This window comes from Carex rostrata, chromosome 7, assembly GCF_964058835.1.
Source record: "Carex rostrata chromosome 7, lpCarRost1.2, whole genome shotgun sequence".
In the NCBI taxonomy this organism is placed as follows: Eukaryota; Viridiplantae; Streptophyta; class Magnoliopsida; order Poales; family Cyperaceae; genus Carex; species Carex rostrata.
The window spans coordinates 4,586,744-4,604,520 of record NC_135924.1 but is presented as its reverse complement, the minus strand read 5'-3'; the positions used below and the strand labels follow the sequence as shown (position 1 = coordinate 4,604,520).

The 17,777-nt window shown below is 35.2% G+C and overlaps 3 protein-coding genes and 1 non-coding gene across 5 annotated transcripts; 3 read left to right on the top strand and 1 right to left on the bottom strand.

Moving 5' to 3' along the window:
- Positions 1-4,449: 4,449 nt before the first annotated feature.
- Positions 4,450-5,240, top strand: LOC144557070 (uncharacterized). Its single transcript, XM_078305622.1, has 2 exons — positions 4,450-4,802; positions 4,922-5,240. The coding sequence occupies exons 1-2, from the start codon at positions 4,450-4,452 to the stop codon at positions 5,238-5,240; spliced, it is 672 nt and encodes a 223-aa protein (XP_078161748.1).
- Positions 4,893-4,999, bottom strand: LOC144557672 (small nucleolar RNA R71). The gene has a single exon (XR_013512751.1). It is a non-coding gene; the product is annotated as a small nucleolar RNA R71 (small nucleolar RNA).
- A 193-nt stretch (positions 5,241-5,433) lies between the features above and the next one.
- Positions 5,434-7,394, top strand: LOC144557355 (uncharacterized). Its single transcript, XM_078305924.1, has one exon. The coding sequence runs from the start codon at positions 5,491-5,493 to the stop codon at positions 7,030-7,032; it is 1,542 nt and encodes a 513-aa protein (XP_078162050.1). The 5' UTR covers positions 5,434-5,490; the 3' UTR covers positions 7,033-7,394.
- A 5,252-nt stretch (positions 7,395-12,646) lies between these two features.
- Positions 12,647-16,364, top strand: LOC144557527 (prohibitin-2, mitochondrial-like). Of its 2 annotated transcripts, XR_013512690.1 has the most exons (6): positions 12,647-12,867; positions 13,235-13,351; positions 14,057-14,227; positions 14,719-14,931; positions 15,941-16,233; positions 16,292-16,364. XR_013512690.1 is itself a non-coding variant. In XM_078306106.1 (5 exons), exons 1-5 carry the CDS (start codon positions 12,694-12,696, stop codon positions 16,142-16,144), a joined length of 879 nt encoding a protein of 292 aa, XP_078162232.1. In that variant the 5' UTR covers positions 12,647-12,693; the 3' UTR covers positions 16,145-16,364. The 2 variants fall into 2 exon arrangements, 1 of the variants encoding a protein (XP_078162232.1); XM_078306106.1 differs by having other exon boundaries at positions 15,941-16,364.
- Positions 16,365-17,777: the final 1,413 nt, after the last annotated feature.

Below are 17,777 nucleotides of genomic sequence, written 5' to 3'. Positions count from 1 at the left end.
AGTTAAAACAGTTTTAATTCTATTTACCAACATAACATAGATCCTATTGGGTCACACCATATAGGAGCTATTCGGAGAATCTTACTGATTAATTATAAATTGATTATAATTAATATTAAGATGGTTATAATTAATTATACGTGTTATAATTAAATTATAAATGTCATATAAAAATGACAAGCAGAAACAACGGTTAATTTATAAACGTACACGTTACGTTGTATAAAAGTTACCGAACAACAACCGAAAAGAAATATAATTGTACATGACAATTATATATATATTTGATTTGGATTTTAATTGTTAATTATGGATTTGAATTATGGGTTTAAAGTCCAAAAATAATCAAAGCCTTAATTAAAATTAAAAGTCCAAAGTCAAAGCCCAATTTATAAAGCCTTTTACTAATCATGACACACCACCTTCCACACTCTTCTCCATGCTTCTACACCCTAAGGTGTCATGCAAGGTGGCATGGCATTTTGGTAAATAAGCCGAACTTGAGGGGTATTTCGGTTTTTTGCGAACCTCCTCAAAAGTCTATAAATAGAGGGGTACATGGAGATAGAAATTCACTAATTCACATATATTGTATCTGATCTGTCTGATCGATTCGAGTTTCTATTTTCTCTATTTTACGGTTTCAGTTTTCATGAGATCAGTGAATAGTGTTTTTGCAGAAAACCGCAGTTTACGGTATTTCTGGCAAAAGAAATAAACCGCTCTCCGGTTAGTCCTGGTGGATAACCGATAGAGGTATCCTTCGTTTGATACTCCGAGGCAACCATTCCTGATCGTTCTACTCGCTCGGTCTGCTTTCCAATTTGAATTTGGAAACGAGGTATAAACATGTTATATTAATCTATTTAATTGGTAAATAGATTTAATGTTTTAGAAATCAATTATGGAGTAGATCTGTAAATAGGATTAAATGGATCTGTAAAAAATTTTGTTTTACTCTTTCCGCAGCTTAAGCAAATAAATGGGTTTGAACCGTCAAAACCCCAACAGACTTAATCAATGAGTTTGAACCGTCAAAACCCAACATTACACATGTGTGAATATGATGTGACTTATTTTATGGATAACCTAGACTGATGTGCTATTGCTGATTAAATATGCGTGCATAATTTGATGTGAATTTGTGTGGATTAATCCGGCCTATTTGAATGGTTGTTAAATTAAGCCAATTATAGAGAAGCGCGTCGTTAAATAACCGGTTACTGAGCTTTGTAGCTGACTTAGTTTTGTTATTTTGTTTTCATTTTTGTTGGCGACGTAGGTTGATAGGCCAAGGAAAGATGTGAATATGCTTATATAATCACGCTCCAGATGATAAAAATCTGGAGTGTGACATATGGTATCAGAGCATTCGTTTCTCGGACTGTGTTTGGGTCCTTGTTTCGTTTGCTATGAGTGTTCTATTTGAAATCTGATTCGTTGTAATTAATTTGATTAAGCGTCTTGACTATTTTGAACAAATCTAAATGGATCTGTAGATTCCAAGTTGAAATTTGATATGCGAAAAAGAAATATATCTATCTGATTATATCAATTTGACATAGGAAGTTATGATTGTCTGATATGTGATTATATCAATTTCGAATTTCATACGAAAAATCTATCCAATAATACTTATATAATTAGTCATATCATTTGCTTATTATTTTATTTATTTATCTGATTTGATTTTATAAAATCATTAATTTAAATAATTCGATTTTCCTGTAAAATGATTTGGTTATTAAGTGATTATCCGCTCCTCCGATTAATTTGTATCAGATAAATTCGGTTTGATTATTGTTAATTTTGTCTTATTCAATTCGAGTATCATTTATTAATTTGAATTTTGAGGACAAAATTCTTTTTGAAAAAGGGAAGAATATAATATTCTGAAAATTTGAGTCATTATTACATTATTTATACTTACAAAACTGTTTCATAAGATAATAAAAATTATAAATCTTTGGTAACATTTCATAAATATATATAGAGGTGGGCTACGGTGAGTTGCGAAGTAAAACGCGTTTCTACTTCACGCCGTATTTTTATTTTGAAAGTCCAAACGACCGATCCGAACCGTTAGATGTTTAATCCATATTGAAATGTGCTTGGAGACCAAATTTGATATTTTTTGGAATTTTTTTACTATTTATTAATTATTTTTGAAAATTGCTGTTTTGCTGTGAACAGTAAAAAACAGTAAAATTTTCTGGACCATCAGATCAGCGACTTTCAAAATTGCTTAATAAATAGTAAAAAAATTCCAAAAAATGTAAAATTTGGTCTCCAAGCATATTTCAATATGGAGAACAATATGAACGGTTCGGATCGACGTTTTGAACTTAAAAATTGCAAAATATGAGCGTGAAGTAAAATAGTCGCTTTACTTCGCAACTCACCGTAGCCCATCTCTCTCTCTCTCTCTCTCTCTATATATATATATATATAAAGTATTTAAATATATTAAACCGAATTAGACATTTAATTCTTTTTAATATTTTATGAAGTAAAAAAATAATAATATGAAAATTTAATATCTAATTAAATCATTTGAGCAAATTACTTAGTATAACCGTTCATAAAAAAAAAACATAAAAATTGAAGAGGCGCCAGAAAGGCACGGTTTCAAAGAAGTTTTTATCGCATAACAATTTTTATTTAATAATTATAAGTTACGGTTTTCAGATCAGTTTTGTATTTGTCATTTGAAGTCCTGATAAATGCACCTCTTCTACTAACGCACCATTTCGATTTACACTTTCATTATATATACATATTAAAGCAATAGAATTGATAGACTTCCCTAGTTTCTCTCTCTGTTTTATATCCGAGATATTTCCCTTCTCTCAGTTTGATATCCTAGAAAAGAAAAAAAATAGAAGATATATTTTATTCAAGTTTGGCCATCAATTATCAATATCTGATTTGAATCCTGACTACGTCGCAGTGATTTTGAATTGTTGTTGCAAACCGATATGAATTTCTGAATATCTCGCTATCAGGTAATCAGACTTCTCTATAACTGTGTTTTCGTTTTGTGCGGTTGTTTTGAATATTGGTATTGCATATTGAATTATGATGGCATATTTAACGGGATAGCGGATCTGAGGTTGGAATTTGATATGTGATTGTAGCCTCTCACTGTCGGATGGATTTCCCAGTGGGTTGGCGGCCTTCCAATGTTGGATGGATTTCTCATTGGATTGGCGGTTTAAGGAATTGTGTTATGAGAATGTGGGAATCGCCTGTGACAGGGATTACACATGTGTGAATATGATGTGACTTGTTTTATGGATAACCTAGACTGATGTGCTATTGCTGATTAAATATGCGTGCATAATTTGATGTGAATTTGTGTGGATTAATCCGGCCTATTTGAATGATTGTTAAATTAAGCTAATTATAGAGAAGCGCATCGTTAAATAACCGGTTAATGAGCTTTGTAGCTGACTTAGTTTTGTTATTTTGTTTTCATTTTTGTTGGCGACGTAGGTTGATAGGCCAAGGAAAGATGTGAAGATGCTTATATAATCACGCTCCGGATGATAAAAATCTGGGGTGTGACAATGAGGTAGGTTTGTGAGCTGAGAGGCGAAACCAATTAGTAGTCGAGAGGTGAACTTTCCATGCGTCGAGAGATGGTGGATGCCTTTAGTAAACCAGACAAGTAACTTAGGTAGAATATCAATAAACGAGAGTTGAGGTTTAGAAACCTAAGAGGGCAAAAATTGCAATTCCGATATCGAGTTTATTAAGCCAACAAACGAGAGTTGAGGTTTAGGAACATCAGGTAAGGTCAATAGAACCCTACACATAACTTTCGACACAGAAACATACAGCTACTGTATTAACTCAAGGGCCACACGGACCGCGTTAGGTACCGAGAGGTAGAATTGAAGATGAAATCAGAAACCATGGAAACAACTTTTTATTTTTGAATTAAACCAAATTTATTTACTCTCTTATTTTTTAATCTCTGTTATTGAATTAGTTAGGAAATAGAAACACCAAAACCAACCTTTTCAAACTTCTAGTTTTTAATTAATTTAGGTAAAATCTAGTTAATGCTTGAACCGTGTGGTCCAAGTTAAAAGGTATAGCTTGCTATACTGAAATTTGTTCTATACTTTTGAGTGAACAAGTTTTTGGCGCCATTACCGGGGACGGCATCATATATTTTTTAGATTTTTTCTTACATTATTTAATCTAGATTTTAACTTGTATCTTTTCTTTATTTTTCTCTCTCTCTTAGGAAAGCTGGCATTCGTACCGCCTCCCACAGGTGACTACTAACTGAGGAGCAAATGACCACTTTCTGACACAAAAACTCCTCCAGACGCCACTGTTCCTGCACAACCACCTCTCGACACGCCCCGCGTCACAACTGACTCGGCCCGCGTAGAAGAGACAGAGTCCGAACACTCAGAACACCCGAGTAGAGCAAGGATGAACAACGACGGGGATGAAGAGAAGGCAGAAGAGAACCTGACCGACCATTCTGATGATGACATGGGCGACTTCGTGCCAAGGACCTTGCGCGAGTTTAATGTGCCAAGAGAAGGAGATGTGAGAGGCGCAATCAGGCTGCCAAGAATTGTGGGACAACAACCGAACTTAAATCCGGGTGTTGTTAACATTGTGCAGCAAAACACTTTCCATAGGTTGGATCATGAGGATCCGCATGCCCATCTCCAAACTTTTCTAGAGTGTTGTACCACCATTAAGACCAATGGGGCAACAGTTGATTACATTAGACTTGCTTTGTTTCCTTTCACACTTAGGGATAAGGCCAAGAAATGGTTAGGGTCACTACCAAGGGATTTTATTACAAACTGGAGAGAGTTGTCCAAAATGTTTCTGACCAGATTTTTACCTCATAAAAAACTACCAAGGTAAGAATCCAACTAACCAGTTTTAGGCAAAGGTCTGATGAACCCCTAAATGAGGCATGGGAAAGGTTTAGGAAATTGCAGTACTCTTGTCCCCACCATGGTATTCCTGACTGGTTATTGATTCAAACTTTCTATGATGGTTTAACTGAAAGCACTCGCACATCTATTGATGTTGTTGCAGGTGGGGCTTTGATGGAAAGAGAACCTCACGAAGCTATGAATTTGATCGACAACATGGTGCAGAACCAACAGTGGTCTGGCCGCGACAACACCCGAGCTGGTGGAGGTGGCCGATTCGAGGTTGATCAAATCACTGCTCTAACCGCCAAGCTGGACGCTATGTAGAAGGCTTTTGATAAGATGAGTGTGAAGGTAGTCAACCAGCAGCCACAAACTTGTGTCATGTGCGGAGATGAGGGGCATGTTTATGAGCAATGCCCACTGGCGCAAGTTGATGGAGAGATCGAACAAGTCAACTCTCTCAACAATGAACCATCCTATTTTCTGAAACCTCATTTCAACCGATCCTACTCCAAAGACCCGGTTGAGCAACAAAACTGGAGGTGGAAACAAAACAACCCTGCGCCATTCATTAATGCTCCCAACCCCTCCTTCAACAACTCCTTCAAAAGAGCATAACAGCCAGGGCAGAAAGGTGGCCCAAAAGCCACCACCCTACAGGCCACCTGTTCCTTTTCCTCAGAGACTAGCTGAGTCTAGGATCAATGAACAATTCTCCAAGTTCATTGAAGTTCTCAAGCAACTACACATCACCATTCCATTCACCGAAGCCTTGACCCAAATGCCCACCTATGCCAAGTTATTGAAGGACATCCTATCCAACAAGAAAAAGCTTGAGGGGCACGAGATGGTGAAACTGACGGAACAGTGCAGTGCCATTCTGAGAAGTGAGCTACCACCTAAACTGGAAGACCCTGGTAAGTTTTCTATTCCATACACAATAGGGAAAACCACGATCAAGAAAGCTCTGTGCGACTTGGGAGCTAGCGTGAGTCTCATGCCATGCACTATCTTTGATCGAATGGGAGTAGGTGAGCTCAGCCCTACGCAAATGACCTTACAGCTAGCAGACTCTTCGGTAAGACTACCACTTGGCATAGTGGAGGATGTACCGGTTCAGGTTGGTAAATTCTATGTACCTGCTGATTTTGTTGTAATGGAAATGGAAGAAGATAAGGAAGTCCCCATTATTTTGGGACGACCTTTTCTAAGAACTGCAGGTGCAATAATTGATGTGTTTAACGGAACATTGACCTTGAACATTGGAGAGGAGAAAGTGCGATTCCAGATTGACCGTGCCATGAAGTACCCTTCACCAGCCAAATCTTGCTTTAGAATCGATGTGATCAAAGAATGCCTAACAAATTTGGGCGATGATTACTTTCTTGAGCAAGTCAACAGCACGCTAAGGTATCATTCTAATTATTTATCTGAGTTGCAGGTTGAAACAAGCGAGTTGAAATCAATTTGTGCAGCAGATGCAAAAACTAACAACCTGGAAGAACTTGGACTCTGGCCGAGTGGACCTGACGCGGACCGCGTAAAAGACCAAATAGAGCCGCCAACTCCTGAGCTCAAGCCTCTTCCAGCCAACCTCAGGTATGAGTTCCTAGGTCCAGATAATTCTTTTCCCGTGATTGTAAATGCAGGTTTAAACCCCGATCAGACTGCGAAACTCTTGGAGAAGCTGAAAATTCACAAAGGCGCAATCGGGTATTCAATCAAGGACCTGAAAGGGATCAACCCATCTATCTGCTCACACAGGATCTTACTGGAAGATGATCACAAGCCATCTGTTGAACACCAGCGACGGCTCAACCCAAATCTGAAAGAGGTAGTAAAAAAGGAAATCTTAAAACTTCTTGATGCATGTATTAACTACTCGATTTCTGACAGCAAATGGGTGAGCCCTGTCCATGTGGTGCCAAAGAAGGGAGGAGCAACAATGGTAAAGAATGAGAAGAAAGAGCTGATCCAAACACGTGTGGTGAATGGCTATAGGATGTGCATTGACTACAGGAAGCTCAATGCAGCCACACACAAGGATCACTTTTTATTGCATTTGTTGACCAACTCCTCGAAAAACTTGTTAATCACTCTTATTTTTGTTATCTAGATGGTTATTCTGGTTTCTTCCAAATACTCATTCACCCACAAGACCAAGAAAAGACCACTTTTACTTGTCCATATGGTACATATGCATATCGTAGGATGCCCTTTGGTCTTTGTAATGCATCAGCAACCTTTCAGAGAGCCATGATATCTATCTTTTCTGATTTTATCAAGAATGAGGTTGAGATCTTTATGGATGATTTTTCTGTATATGGTGCTTGTTTTGATTCTTGTTTGACTAACCTTTGTAAGATTTTGCAGAAGTGTGAAGAAGTTAATCTGATTTTAAATTGGGAGAAGTGTCACTTCATGGTCCAAGAAGGTGTTGTTCTGGGACATGTTGTGACCTCCAAAGGCATCGAAGTTGACAAGTGTCACACCCCGAGACAACCCGCCACGTATTTCTACGTAAGGCGTACTCACATCACATACATTATCAATAACAATATAAATAAAACCACATTTATTTCATAAGCAAAAGAGTTTTCACAAACGATCATGGCAGACATGGTTAGTAACTAGGACACTACCATGCCTGCTCAATGTATCAATATAGAATTATGGAAAAGAAATATAAAAACTAAACGACATGTGGCAATTATTAATCATGTATCTTTCCGCTTGATTAATAAATCAACCAATATATGAACAAAACTAGCAAATAACATTTGCTCTAGAACGTTAACTCCATTAATCTCATACTTCTAGAAATTAGTTTTAAAGTAATAATTTAGTGTTGAAATTGCTACTTTATATGTTTACATACAAAATTTATAAATTCTCAAACTAATTAGTATTAAGTTAATGGGAAAATTGTGAGATTGCTACTACAAAACATTGAAATTGTGAGATTGCCACTACAAACTTCAAAATTGTGAGAATGCCACTATAAAACTTCATTAATTGTGAAAATATCATTTATACTGTATTCTTATACTATTAATCTGATTAAAAAATAAAAATAAAAGTATTGACTAAAATACCCTTACTCAAGCAACACGAACCATTCGAAATCCATCTGCCTCCTCGCCAATCCATCTTTTTCACGCGAGAAAAGGGTCTTCCATCGAAAATCTCTGTTGCCTCTCTCGCCAATCCATCTCTTTCCTCTCTGCCTCTTAATCCATCTCTTCCCTTTTACTTCCGATTTCGTCACCGACTCGCCAATCCATCTCTTACCTCTCTAATATTCGATTTCGTCACTGACTCGCCATCCACGTTCCGTTTTACTTCTGCGGACAGCTATTGAAATCTAAGATCTCAATTAATTAATCAAATTAACAGCTATATATCTCTCTCTTTCTCGAAAGATCCAAATCCAAGCGAAGCGCTCTGTTCTTTTTGAATTTGGGAAAAATTGAATCGGAGAAGTTTGATTAGATTTCATACGAAGATATGTAGTACGCTTATCTGTTCAAATATATCATTATCGGAGATACAGGTGGTTCTTTTTCCCCTAATTAATTTTTTTTTGTTATAGAGTTTTATACTTCTATTGCTTGCGTTTTCGTTGTATTGTAAAAGAATCTGGGCTCCTCCGTTATTGATTCGTCTTAGGCGCTTATTCATAGAATGAAATACTGATCTAATCGATACGGTGGAGTGAGTTGGTTATTCGTCGAATCAGTAAACTTGTGTAAGGTGCGATTGTAAGACCCCTTTCTCGTGTGAAAGCGAACAGAGGAGGCAGATGGATTTTCGATGGTTCATGTTGCTCGAGTAAGGGTATTTTAGTCAATACTTTTATTTTTATTTTTTAACCAGATTAATAGTATAAGAATACAGCATAAATGGTATTTTCACAATTAATGAAGTTTTATAGTGGCATTTTCACAATTTTGAAGTTTGTAGTGGCAATCTCACAATTTCAAGGTTTTGTAGTGGCAATCTCACAAATTTTCCTAAGTTAATTGATCAAAAATTAATAAAAAATAGATGTATTAAAATGAACTTATAAATTTTCACCGCTTGATTTTTTATACTAAAATCATTAAACATTTTCTAAATTTTGCATAACTTTTTTTAATTATTTAAATTTTTAAATAATAAAAAAATATTTTAAATTATCTCATTCTTGTAATGAAGTCTAATCTTTTTTTTTTTGTGACACGTTGATATTTTTTAAACCTTTACAATTTATTATTTTATATATCTTAAATTGACTCTTGAAGACAATTACAAAGTGTGATGTGTTATTTTTATAAAATACGGCTGATTTAGCAAGCAATTGCTATATGTCTTTGACACTTCAAATCGCATTTGTCAAAATATTTTTCAGTTTTTTTTTCTAGCGAGACGAATTATGTGTCTTATATTAAAACATTCGGGGAATTTCACGTATACCCTCAAAAACTTCAAAATTACGTATTTCTCCGTCTAAATTTTAAAATTACATATCTAAACTTGAAAACTCACATTGATCTATTTTAGCGTCTTTTGTATTAAAACTCATTCTAAATTTATAAAATACTCATTTTACCCTTTATTAAAAGTATAAAACACCCCCCATCGAACTCAAATTTGAATATGAAAGGTTCCTCTACTGTCCGATTCGCGCGCATCGCAATAAGATCTGTGCATGTTCGCTTCAAGATTCATGTTGATCTAAGATGCACGGATCTTAAAGCAATTTTGAGTTGTGTGCATTGCATTAAGATATGTGCATGTTGCTTCAATATATGTGCGTGTTCACTTCAAGATTCGTGCTGACCTAGCACACAGATCTTAAAACAATTCGGACGGTAGAGGAACCTTTCGGATTTAAATTGGAGTCGGAGGGATGTTTTATGCTTTTTAATAAATGGCTAAAATTGATATTTTATGAATTTAGAATGTTTTTTAATATAAAAGACAATAAAATAGGTAAATATGTGAGATTTTGAAATTTAGAGGGGAAAATACATAATTTCTATGTAATTTTGAAGTTTTTGAGGGGTATAGGTGAAATTCACCCAAAACTTTTAATTAAAAACTCAAGTCACATCCCTATGTTAAGTGTTAAGACTCGAACCCTTTAACGTGTCCATTTTCTCTGAAGTAACATAGTATTTCTGTTTAGATTAATATTCGTGCGGATTCTGATGGACCGTCCGGATCTAAACAGAAACATTTTGTTAAGGTGATATGAATTGTCTTTAATCGGCTTGGGAGAAGAAATGAAGTCTGGACCTACTTTAAATGCTATATCATACAGATTCATGGGCCCGAAATAGATATCTTTCCGGTCTATTATACAACGAGTCTACCTGGTGGAAGAAGTTATCTTCTCTCTTACACTTACGGTCTATTATTAAAGGAACCAAATCCTCTGCCCCCCAGTGGGCAGGATTTTCCTGCCCCTAAGTGTAAGATGGAATCTGATCTGTTGAATTCTATCAAAATTCGTGCTGAGAGATCCTCTGGATCAACAACTCTGTTAATTAGTGACTCCGTTAATTTTTCTCCTATTCGTTTTCTCTCTCTCTGTTAATTGTGTTTGACTGAGGCTGATCATAGCATATCAGATGGTCTAGATAATATTTGATTCACATCAAACCCATATAATTATCGAACAAAATGATCAAGCTTTTAACTATATCATCATAATTGGGCAACATATCACAAGACCTTTGAACCTTTCAAGCACACTTGGCCTATGCGGCCATGTCTTCACAAAAAATAATAACAAAATTAACAATTTCAAATTTACATACATTTTGCTTCAATTTTGCATAAACTAGGTCTTCAATCGAGCAAACTCTTATTTAATCCATATTTTGCATAAGAAAGTTGAATTCTGAGTTTCGCCTACGAAGTTGTGGTACCTCCACATCTGATGAACTAATCTCAAGCAATGAACTTGATAAATCTTCTATCGAAAATGATATACTGTCATTTTTTGAGATCAATAAAGTTAAATTCAATGCATACCAGTTACTGGTACAGAAAATATATTGTATACTGGTACAGTTACTTACATGTACCTTTTGGTAATAAATGAATACCAGTGGGGGTTCAAAATTTTTGACCTACTATAGCTTATGTTTTGGATAAAAGGCTTTGCGCCTGTTTTATTACAGAAACATTGATATACAAATCATGTACCAAAGAGAGAGAGGGGAGTAGGATAAAAGAGAGAGAGGAGAGATACCTTTTCGTCTTGGTGAAAATCGATCCAGACATGGAGCTTATCCATGGGTTGCCGGGAGAAAAGCGAAACTGTTGAAATGCTTGGGTTTTCTGAGAATCAGGAGAGACTCAAGCGAAGAGAGACGGAGAAAGCAAAGAGGAGGAAAATTAACGGAGTCCCTTATTGATTAATTAACGGAGTCGCTGATCAGGACATCTCTCAACACGAATTTTGATAAAATCCAACAGCTCATATTCTATCTTACACTTGGGGGCAAGAAAATCCTGCCCACAGGGGGCAGACGATTTGGTTCCATTATTAAAACCCTAAGGGCATGTTCGGTAGAACGCTTCCCATGGGTTTTTTAAGGTAAAAGTAATATATTGGTATTTTTACTTTGGAAGCGTTCGGCACAAGGATATTCTACCCAATTAAATTCCCAAATTGCTACCCTTTACTGTTTTGTTTTTTTTTGAAAACCCGACAGAAGCTATCAGGGTATATACAACTGACAACTGGTACCGGTACCATACCAGTCCGCCTTTACCAGTACCTATACAGCCTCAAAATTAGAAGTGCAACAATTATAAAAACACCCCCAAGAACTACAAAATTACAAGAAAATAACATCAACAATTTGATCAGACCCTTTACTGTTTTGACTGTATGTATGCATGGTAAAAAAAAATTTGATCAGAGCTCCGTTTTTTTTCCCATTTGGCGGAGCTGCATCTTGGTTAGAGAGATGCTTCAATAATTTTGACAGATCGCTCCAAAATAATATTTTGGCAAATGCTTCAATGATTTTTTATAAATTTTTGACATATACTACTAGCTCTCTATTTTATCATGTGTAATCTATTAAATGGAAAAAAAAAGAATAGTGTGGTCCAGTGTTCCTTTTTTATATTTAATTTGAACGATAAAAAAAAACACTAATGAAAAGAAGAAAATAATAAGTATTTAAATTGTGATTAAGCTAAAATAGTTTAAAATACATAGATACAAAAGTTGAAATACAAGACTAGCAATAATTCAAATTACATTTGATAATACAAGAAATTATTAACAAGCATAATTAATAATACAAAGAAATTATTAAACAAGCATAATTAACTAACAACACTTAATTTTAATATATTAAGCTAATTTTAAGTTAAGTTTCTATTCTGACGTCTAACATAATCATCTCACATAAACTTAGCAATTTCATCTCTTTTTTAGAATTTGATATGTACAATTATATTGATCATAATCAGTGATTAGTATTAATACGCTTAATATAGTTTAATTGTAGTATTACATCTTCTATAAAAGAAAAACAAACCAACATCCTAACAAATTTCCTGTACATTTGCCGAACACCTATATTCTAAAATTTCCCGTTAATTAAATAACTTTGATTTTGACAAATTAAAATTTTCTTTTTCATATTAAAAATTCTCATTTCCACAAAATTCTCATGCTCTCTTTTTCAATTAAAAACCCTAAGTCGCCTCTTTATCCAAACGCCACCACATCTACATCTCTCTAAATTCTCTCTCTTCACTAGCGAGAATGAATTTCAAAAACCCTAAAATACCTAATGTGCCGACAAGAGGAGCTACCACGATGCTTAAGGTGGCGTTGTTTGGCGGCGCCGCCGTCTACGCCGCCTCGAACAGCCTCTACAACGTCGATGGTGGTCATCGTGCCATTGTCTTCAATCGGATCGACGGTATTAAAGACAAGGTCTCTTATCTCTTCTCTTGCTTCAATTTTTGTTACGGAATTGGTCTGGGTAGAGTCAAAATAGCGAATGAACCCTTAAGAGGTGTTAGGTTTTTGATTAATCAACCTCAAAATGTTGTTATTTGTTCTTGTTATTCATTGATTTGATTTTGTAATCCTGGTTGTAGAAGGGAGATGGTGTCAGAACCTGTGATTGTTCAGTTTTTTTCTTTTTAATTTGTGCCTTTTCATGTTGAGTTTTGTAGTTGCAAATTTTTTCTAAGGATTGTGAGGCGCGTCTCTTAAGGAATTTGAGTTGAAGTGGAAACCTAAAAATTGGAAACTACATTTTTAGTTTAATACTAAAAGTTGAAGTTTGTGTATGCAGGTATACCCTGAAGGAACCCACTTTATGATCCCATGGTTTGAGAGACCAATAATCTATGACGTACGGGCCCGACCCCATCTTGTTGAGAGCACTTCTGGTAGCCGTGATCTGCAGATGGTATTTTCTCAAATTTATTTCTTCGGTTATTTTAGCAAAAGCAATTTATAGTGGATCTTAAATTAAAAAAAGCCCCAATAACCCACTAGTGGCGTGAATCTGATCCATTTGTTTTATATCAGACAGATTAGTCTGGGAAAACAGGGTTTGAGTCAAGAATGACAGCAGTTATGGACCTGTATTTACTCTTTCTAATTTACTTAATTTTCTTTTTATGAAGCGATCTTCATATTTATAGTCTCAAGTGCCTTGTTACACTAAATTTGTTGTCAATCCATTGCATACTATTATGGAGACTCTGTATAGAAGGGTCTATTTAGTTATAATTGTTTGTCAATTAGGCTCTTTCTGAGAAATGTTTTATTTGGCCAGCCCTTTTGCAATACAATACAAGTGTCAAATTGGATTAATTAATAGTAGTTGCAAACTGTTGCTTACAATTTACTTTTTTGGCTATAATTTTTATCAAGCTCTCTTTTCAGAAACAGTTTACTCAAATCACTTTTCCTATGTGGTTTCTAATAATGAACAGTAAGTAAATTAAGCTTGACATTAGAATGAACAAGTGACTTTGTTTTGCCATTGTACAATCTAAACCAATTTATTTAAAAGTTATTGTTCATTTTTGTTTTCAAATGCAAAAGGCAATAGGTGAAAATTTTCTGCAATGCATTTAATTGTGTGCATTTCTTTGAATTTTGAAAGGTGAAAATTGGGCTGAGGGTTTTGACGAGACCATTGCCAGAGAAACTGCCAACAATATATAGAACCCTAGGAGAGAACTTCAATGAGAGAGTGCTTCCTTCTATTATTCATGAGACTCTCAAGGCTGTCGTTGCTCAGTACAATGCTAGCCAGCTCATCACTCAAAGAGAGGTTGCCTTTGTTCCCTTTTTCCATTTTTAACATTGTTTTGAACTTTTTCAATGTTTAGCTTCTGGAGACACCTAATTTTATAATAAACAGAAAAATGTTTATTCATTCCTATAAAATATTGCATATCTGTAAACATGAATTCATCTCTGCTTGCAAGTTAAAACTTGGGGACAATTTGCCTTTTGTAACATGATCTGAAATGGAGCTGGTAAATGATTTTGGGCTCAAATTGTTATTGAACTTGTATCAGATTAAATGATTGAGAGTTGTTCCTCTCTAGGGGATTCACAATTCTCAGTATTTGATAAATTACATACTACAAATTTTTTTTTTTTTTTTTTTTATATTCCACGGATCTTTGTATGATTGTGATTGGGTTTCATTTCTAGCCTACCCCAACTCGTTTGGGACTAAAGGCTTGGTTGTTGTTGTTGTTGTATATTCCACGGATCAAGTGGGGTCTAAGTTTTATGTTATTATTTTATAAATAGACAGTGAGCAGGGAGATACGAAAGATTCTGACAGAGCGGGCCCGCAACTTCAACATGGCCCTTGATGACGTGTCAATCACCAGCCTGAGTTTTGGCAAGGAGTTCACTCATGCCATTGAGGCCAAGCAGGTAGCTGCACAGGAGGTGGAGCGTGCTAAGTTCATAGTTGAAAAGGCTGAGCAGGACAAGAAGAGTGCTATTATTAGAGCTCAGGTGCGATTTCTTTTTCCTTTATTCTTATTTATTGTTTTTGTTGTTGATGAGTCTATGGTACTATGCATAGCACAGATTGATCCATACTATGGATCAATATTTTCGTTTTCAAAGTTCAAATAGCCAATCTAAACCTTTCAAAATGATCTCCATATGTAGAAATCACTTCACCTAAAAATTCTAGACCATTCAAAAGTAGTAAATTTTCTACCTATCTAAAAAAATAGTAAAAAAATTCTAAAAAATGTAAAATGTAGTCTACAAGTACAAATTCATATGGAGATCATGTTCAAAGGTTTAGATCTACTATTTGAACTTTGAAAACAAAAATACCGATTCATAGTACAAACCAATCCGCGTTATGCATTGTACCATAGCCTCAGTCTTTGTTATTTGGGTTTTGCATGTAAACCTGTGTTTGATGGACTAATTGCAAACTGTACCTGATATCTTGTCCTTGCAACAAAAAAATTCGAGATACTTGTGACAGTTGTAGTACTATGGAAAACATATATCTGGTTAGATGTTGACAGGTTTGTTCTCAGTCCTGGCATACCTGAATTGCATAGCATGATTGAACTGTCTAGAAACATTGTCCTATTTTGTGGTATTTTATTAAATTTGATTGGCCTAGTGTGCATGTTGTTTTAAGTAATAGGTCTTGAAAAATTACATATATACCCCTGTTAAATTATACAAGTTATGATCAGTGTCAAAGAATCTGCTATGTAGGGTGCTATTTTCTCTCCCCAGCTCTCTCATGAGTTGTAGTATGTGATGAAAGAAAAACAAGACAAAACGGAAGACATCCTCATACAGAGTGTAATAACTAACAAGTATCAAATTTTACCCCCCTAAATTTTTTTATGATGTTTGTCCTCTCGGAGAGACTTACAAAATCTACCAATTAAGCACTTTGACAATTATGCCCCTGTTTTGGTATTCTCTTTTGTTCATGCAGCCTTTTACATAAAAACCCGTCTTGACTTCCCTTAATATTTCTACACAGGGAGAGGCTAAGAGTGCAGATCTGATTGGCATGGCAATATCAAGCAACCCGGCCTTTCTGGCACTGAGACAGATTGAGGCGGCAAGAGAGATTTCACACACCATGGCTCAGTCTTCTAACAAGGTCTTCTTAGACTCTCAAGACCTTTTGCTCAACCTCCATTCTCTCAATGTCGAAGTCACAAAAGGCGAAGTCAAAAAGTAGAAGATAAAAAATGAAACTGTCTAACGGTAAATTTGTACTGCAAAAGAATTGTAAAACTAGTTCTTTTCATTTTAATTCTTTTGCGTTAGGTTGAAATTTTTTTACATGGTAAAGCCTTTTCATTTTAATTCAACCAACTGCTGTCAGGTTTCTTTTCTACTTGGGTACTTTGTTATGGCGCTTTAACTGTGGATTATAGGATTTGAGATTTTGGATGTTATCTATCTTATCTGGGTTTAGTTCCCTCATTTAATAAGAACCTTTTACCATGGTAACAAATCACCTGTTCATGTGATTTTTTTTTTAATCTGGTCATTTGATCATGTTTGTAGGGCAGTAAGGTAACAGCCGAGTACTATTTTGATATTTGGTTTGTTTTGGACAGTAAATTTTGAAAATGCTAGTCACATATAAATGATTTTGCTGAAATTTGAGGTTGGTTTGTGGCCTTGATCATATCTAGTAAATCTAAAATCAAATTTTATGGGCATGATTCATCTGGTGCTTTTATTATTCAATATAAAAAATTATTTGGACTTTTATTATTCATCTGGTGAAATATGAACAGGATACTTTCGTTTACAAGTCGTTCATACATTAAGATTTTCTTCTGAGGCCCCTCAACTTTCAAAAATAGCAATTAAGAGTACTACCAGTTGGTTGAATCCCCATCAGTATTTCTCTGACATTATGTTGTACCAGCAATCAGTGTACCACCAGTACAGAGAACTTACTATAGACAGCAAAGAGATTGAATTAGAAGTTTAATTGTATTATTTTTCATAATTTACAACCCATAACCTAATTTATTTGTAAGTTTACAACAGAAAAAGAGACGTTGATGAGAAACCTAAAAATAAATAATGGGAATAACAAGTTTTCCTTTTCTGGTATGCATCAGAAGATAATTCTGAAAGAAAGAAAGAGGGGGAACAAAATCAGAAGATAATTCATGGAGAGTTTACTTCTCCCCCAAACTGGCTTCATTCCGAATTTCAGATCAAAAGAAGGCTTTTTTTAAAACCAGACTCCAGTAGTCAGTACCACTCTACTCTACTTCTCTCCCCAATTGAACTAAATTGTAAACGGGTCAAATTGAGAGATTTATTAGTTCAAAGAATAGGGCTGCCCACCTGCCTCCTTTTATTAATTATATCGGTGCCTGCTTAACTCATACAAACATAACATAACAGTCAACAATCTGACATTACAAGTTTCATTGATAATTATCATCTTTATTGCGAGGAATGCATGCGGTTCAATCCAGAGGCATCGAGCAGTGCAAGTTTTACTCCGATTCAAAGTACTGGTACAATCTCTAACGAATCCGCAGGCCCCGTTATGGCAAATATATTCTGAAACTATGCAAATTTGGAACCATCTGACGCGTTATCCAGGTTTCTCGAAGTTTTACGTGCAAAGGGCTATTTCGCAAAAAAAAATAATAATAATAATAAGTAGAGCAAATACATCTTCAATATAAATAACTAAGGTCAACCTTCAAAAAAAAAATAACTAAGGTCAGTCCGATAAATCAAACAATTTTTTATATTTCTTCAAGTCAGATGGAATTTGTTTAGTTTTCTTGCTTCAAAATATCGCATTGAGATTCGCATAAAGCACAAATCTAACA

Bases quoted from the DNA above. Each gene is read 5' to 3' on its own strand.
- LOC144557527 (XM_078306106.1), top strand. From the start codon at position 12,694: ATGAATTTCAAAAACCCTAAAATACCTAATGTGCCGACAAGAGGAGCT. The intron at 12,868-13,234 runs GTCTCTTATCTC...TTGTGTATGCAG, and splicing joins TCGACGGTATTAAAGACAAG to GTATACCCTGAAGGAACCCA. The intron at 14,228-14,718 runs GTTGCCTTTGTT...TTTTATAAATAG, and splicing joins AGCTCATCACTCAAAGAGAG to ACAGTGAGCAGGGAGATACG.
- LOC144557355 (XM_078305924.1), top strand. From the start codon at position 5,491: ATGCTCCCAACCCCTCCTTCAACAACTCCTTCAAAAGAGCATAACAGC.
- LOC144557070 (XM_078305622.1), top strand. From the start codon at position 4,450: ATGAACAACGACGGGGATGAAGAGAAGGCAGAAGAGAACCTGACCGAC. The intron at 4,803-4,921 runs GTTAGGGTCACT...AACCAGTTTTAG, and splicing joins AGGGATAAGGCCAAGAAATG to GCAAAGGTCTGATGAACCCC.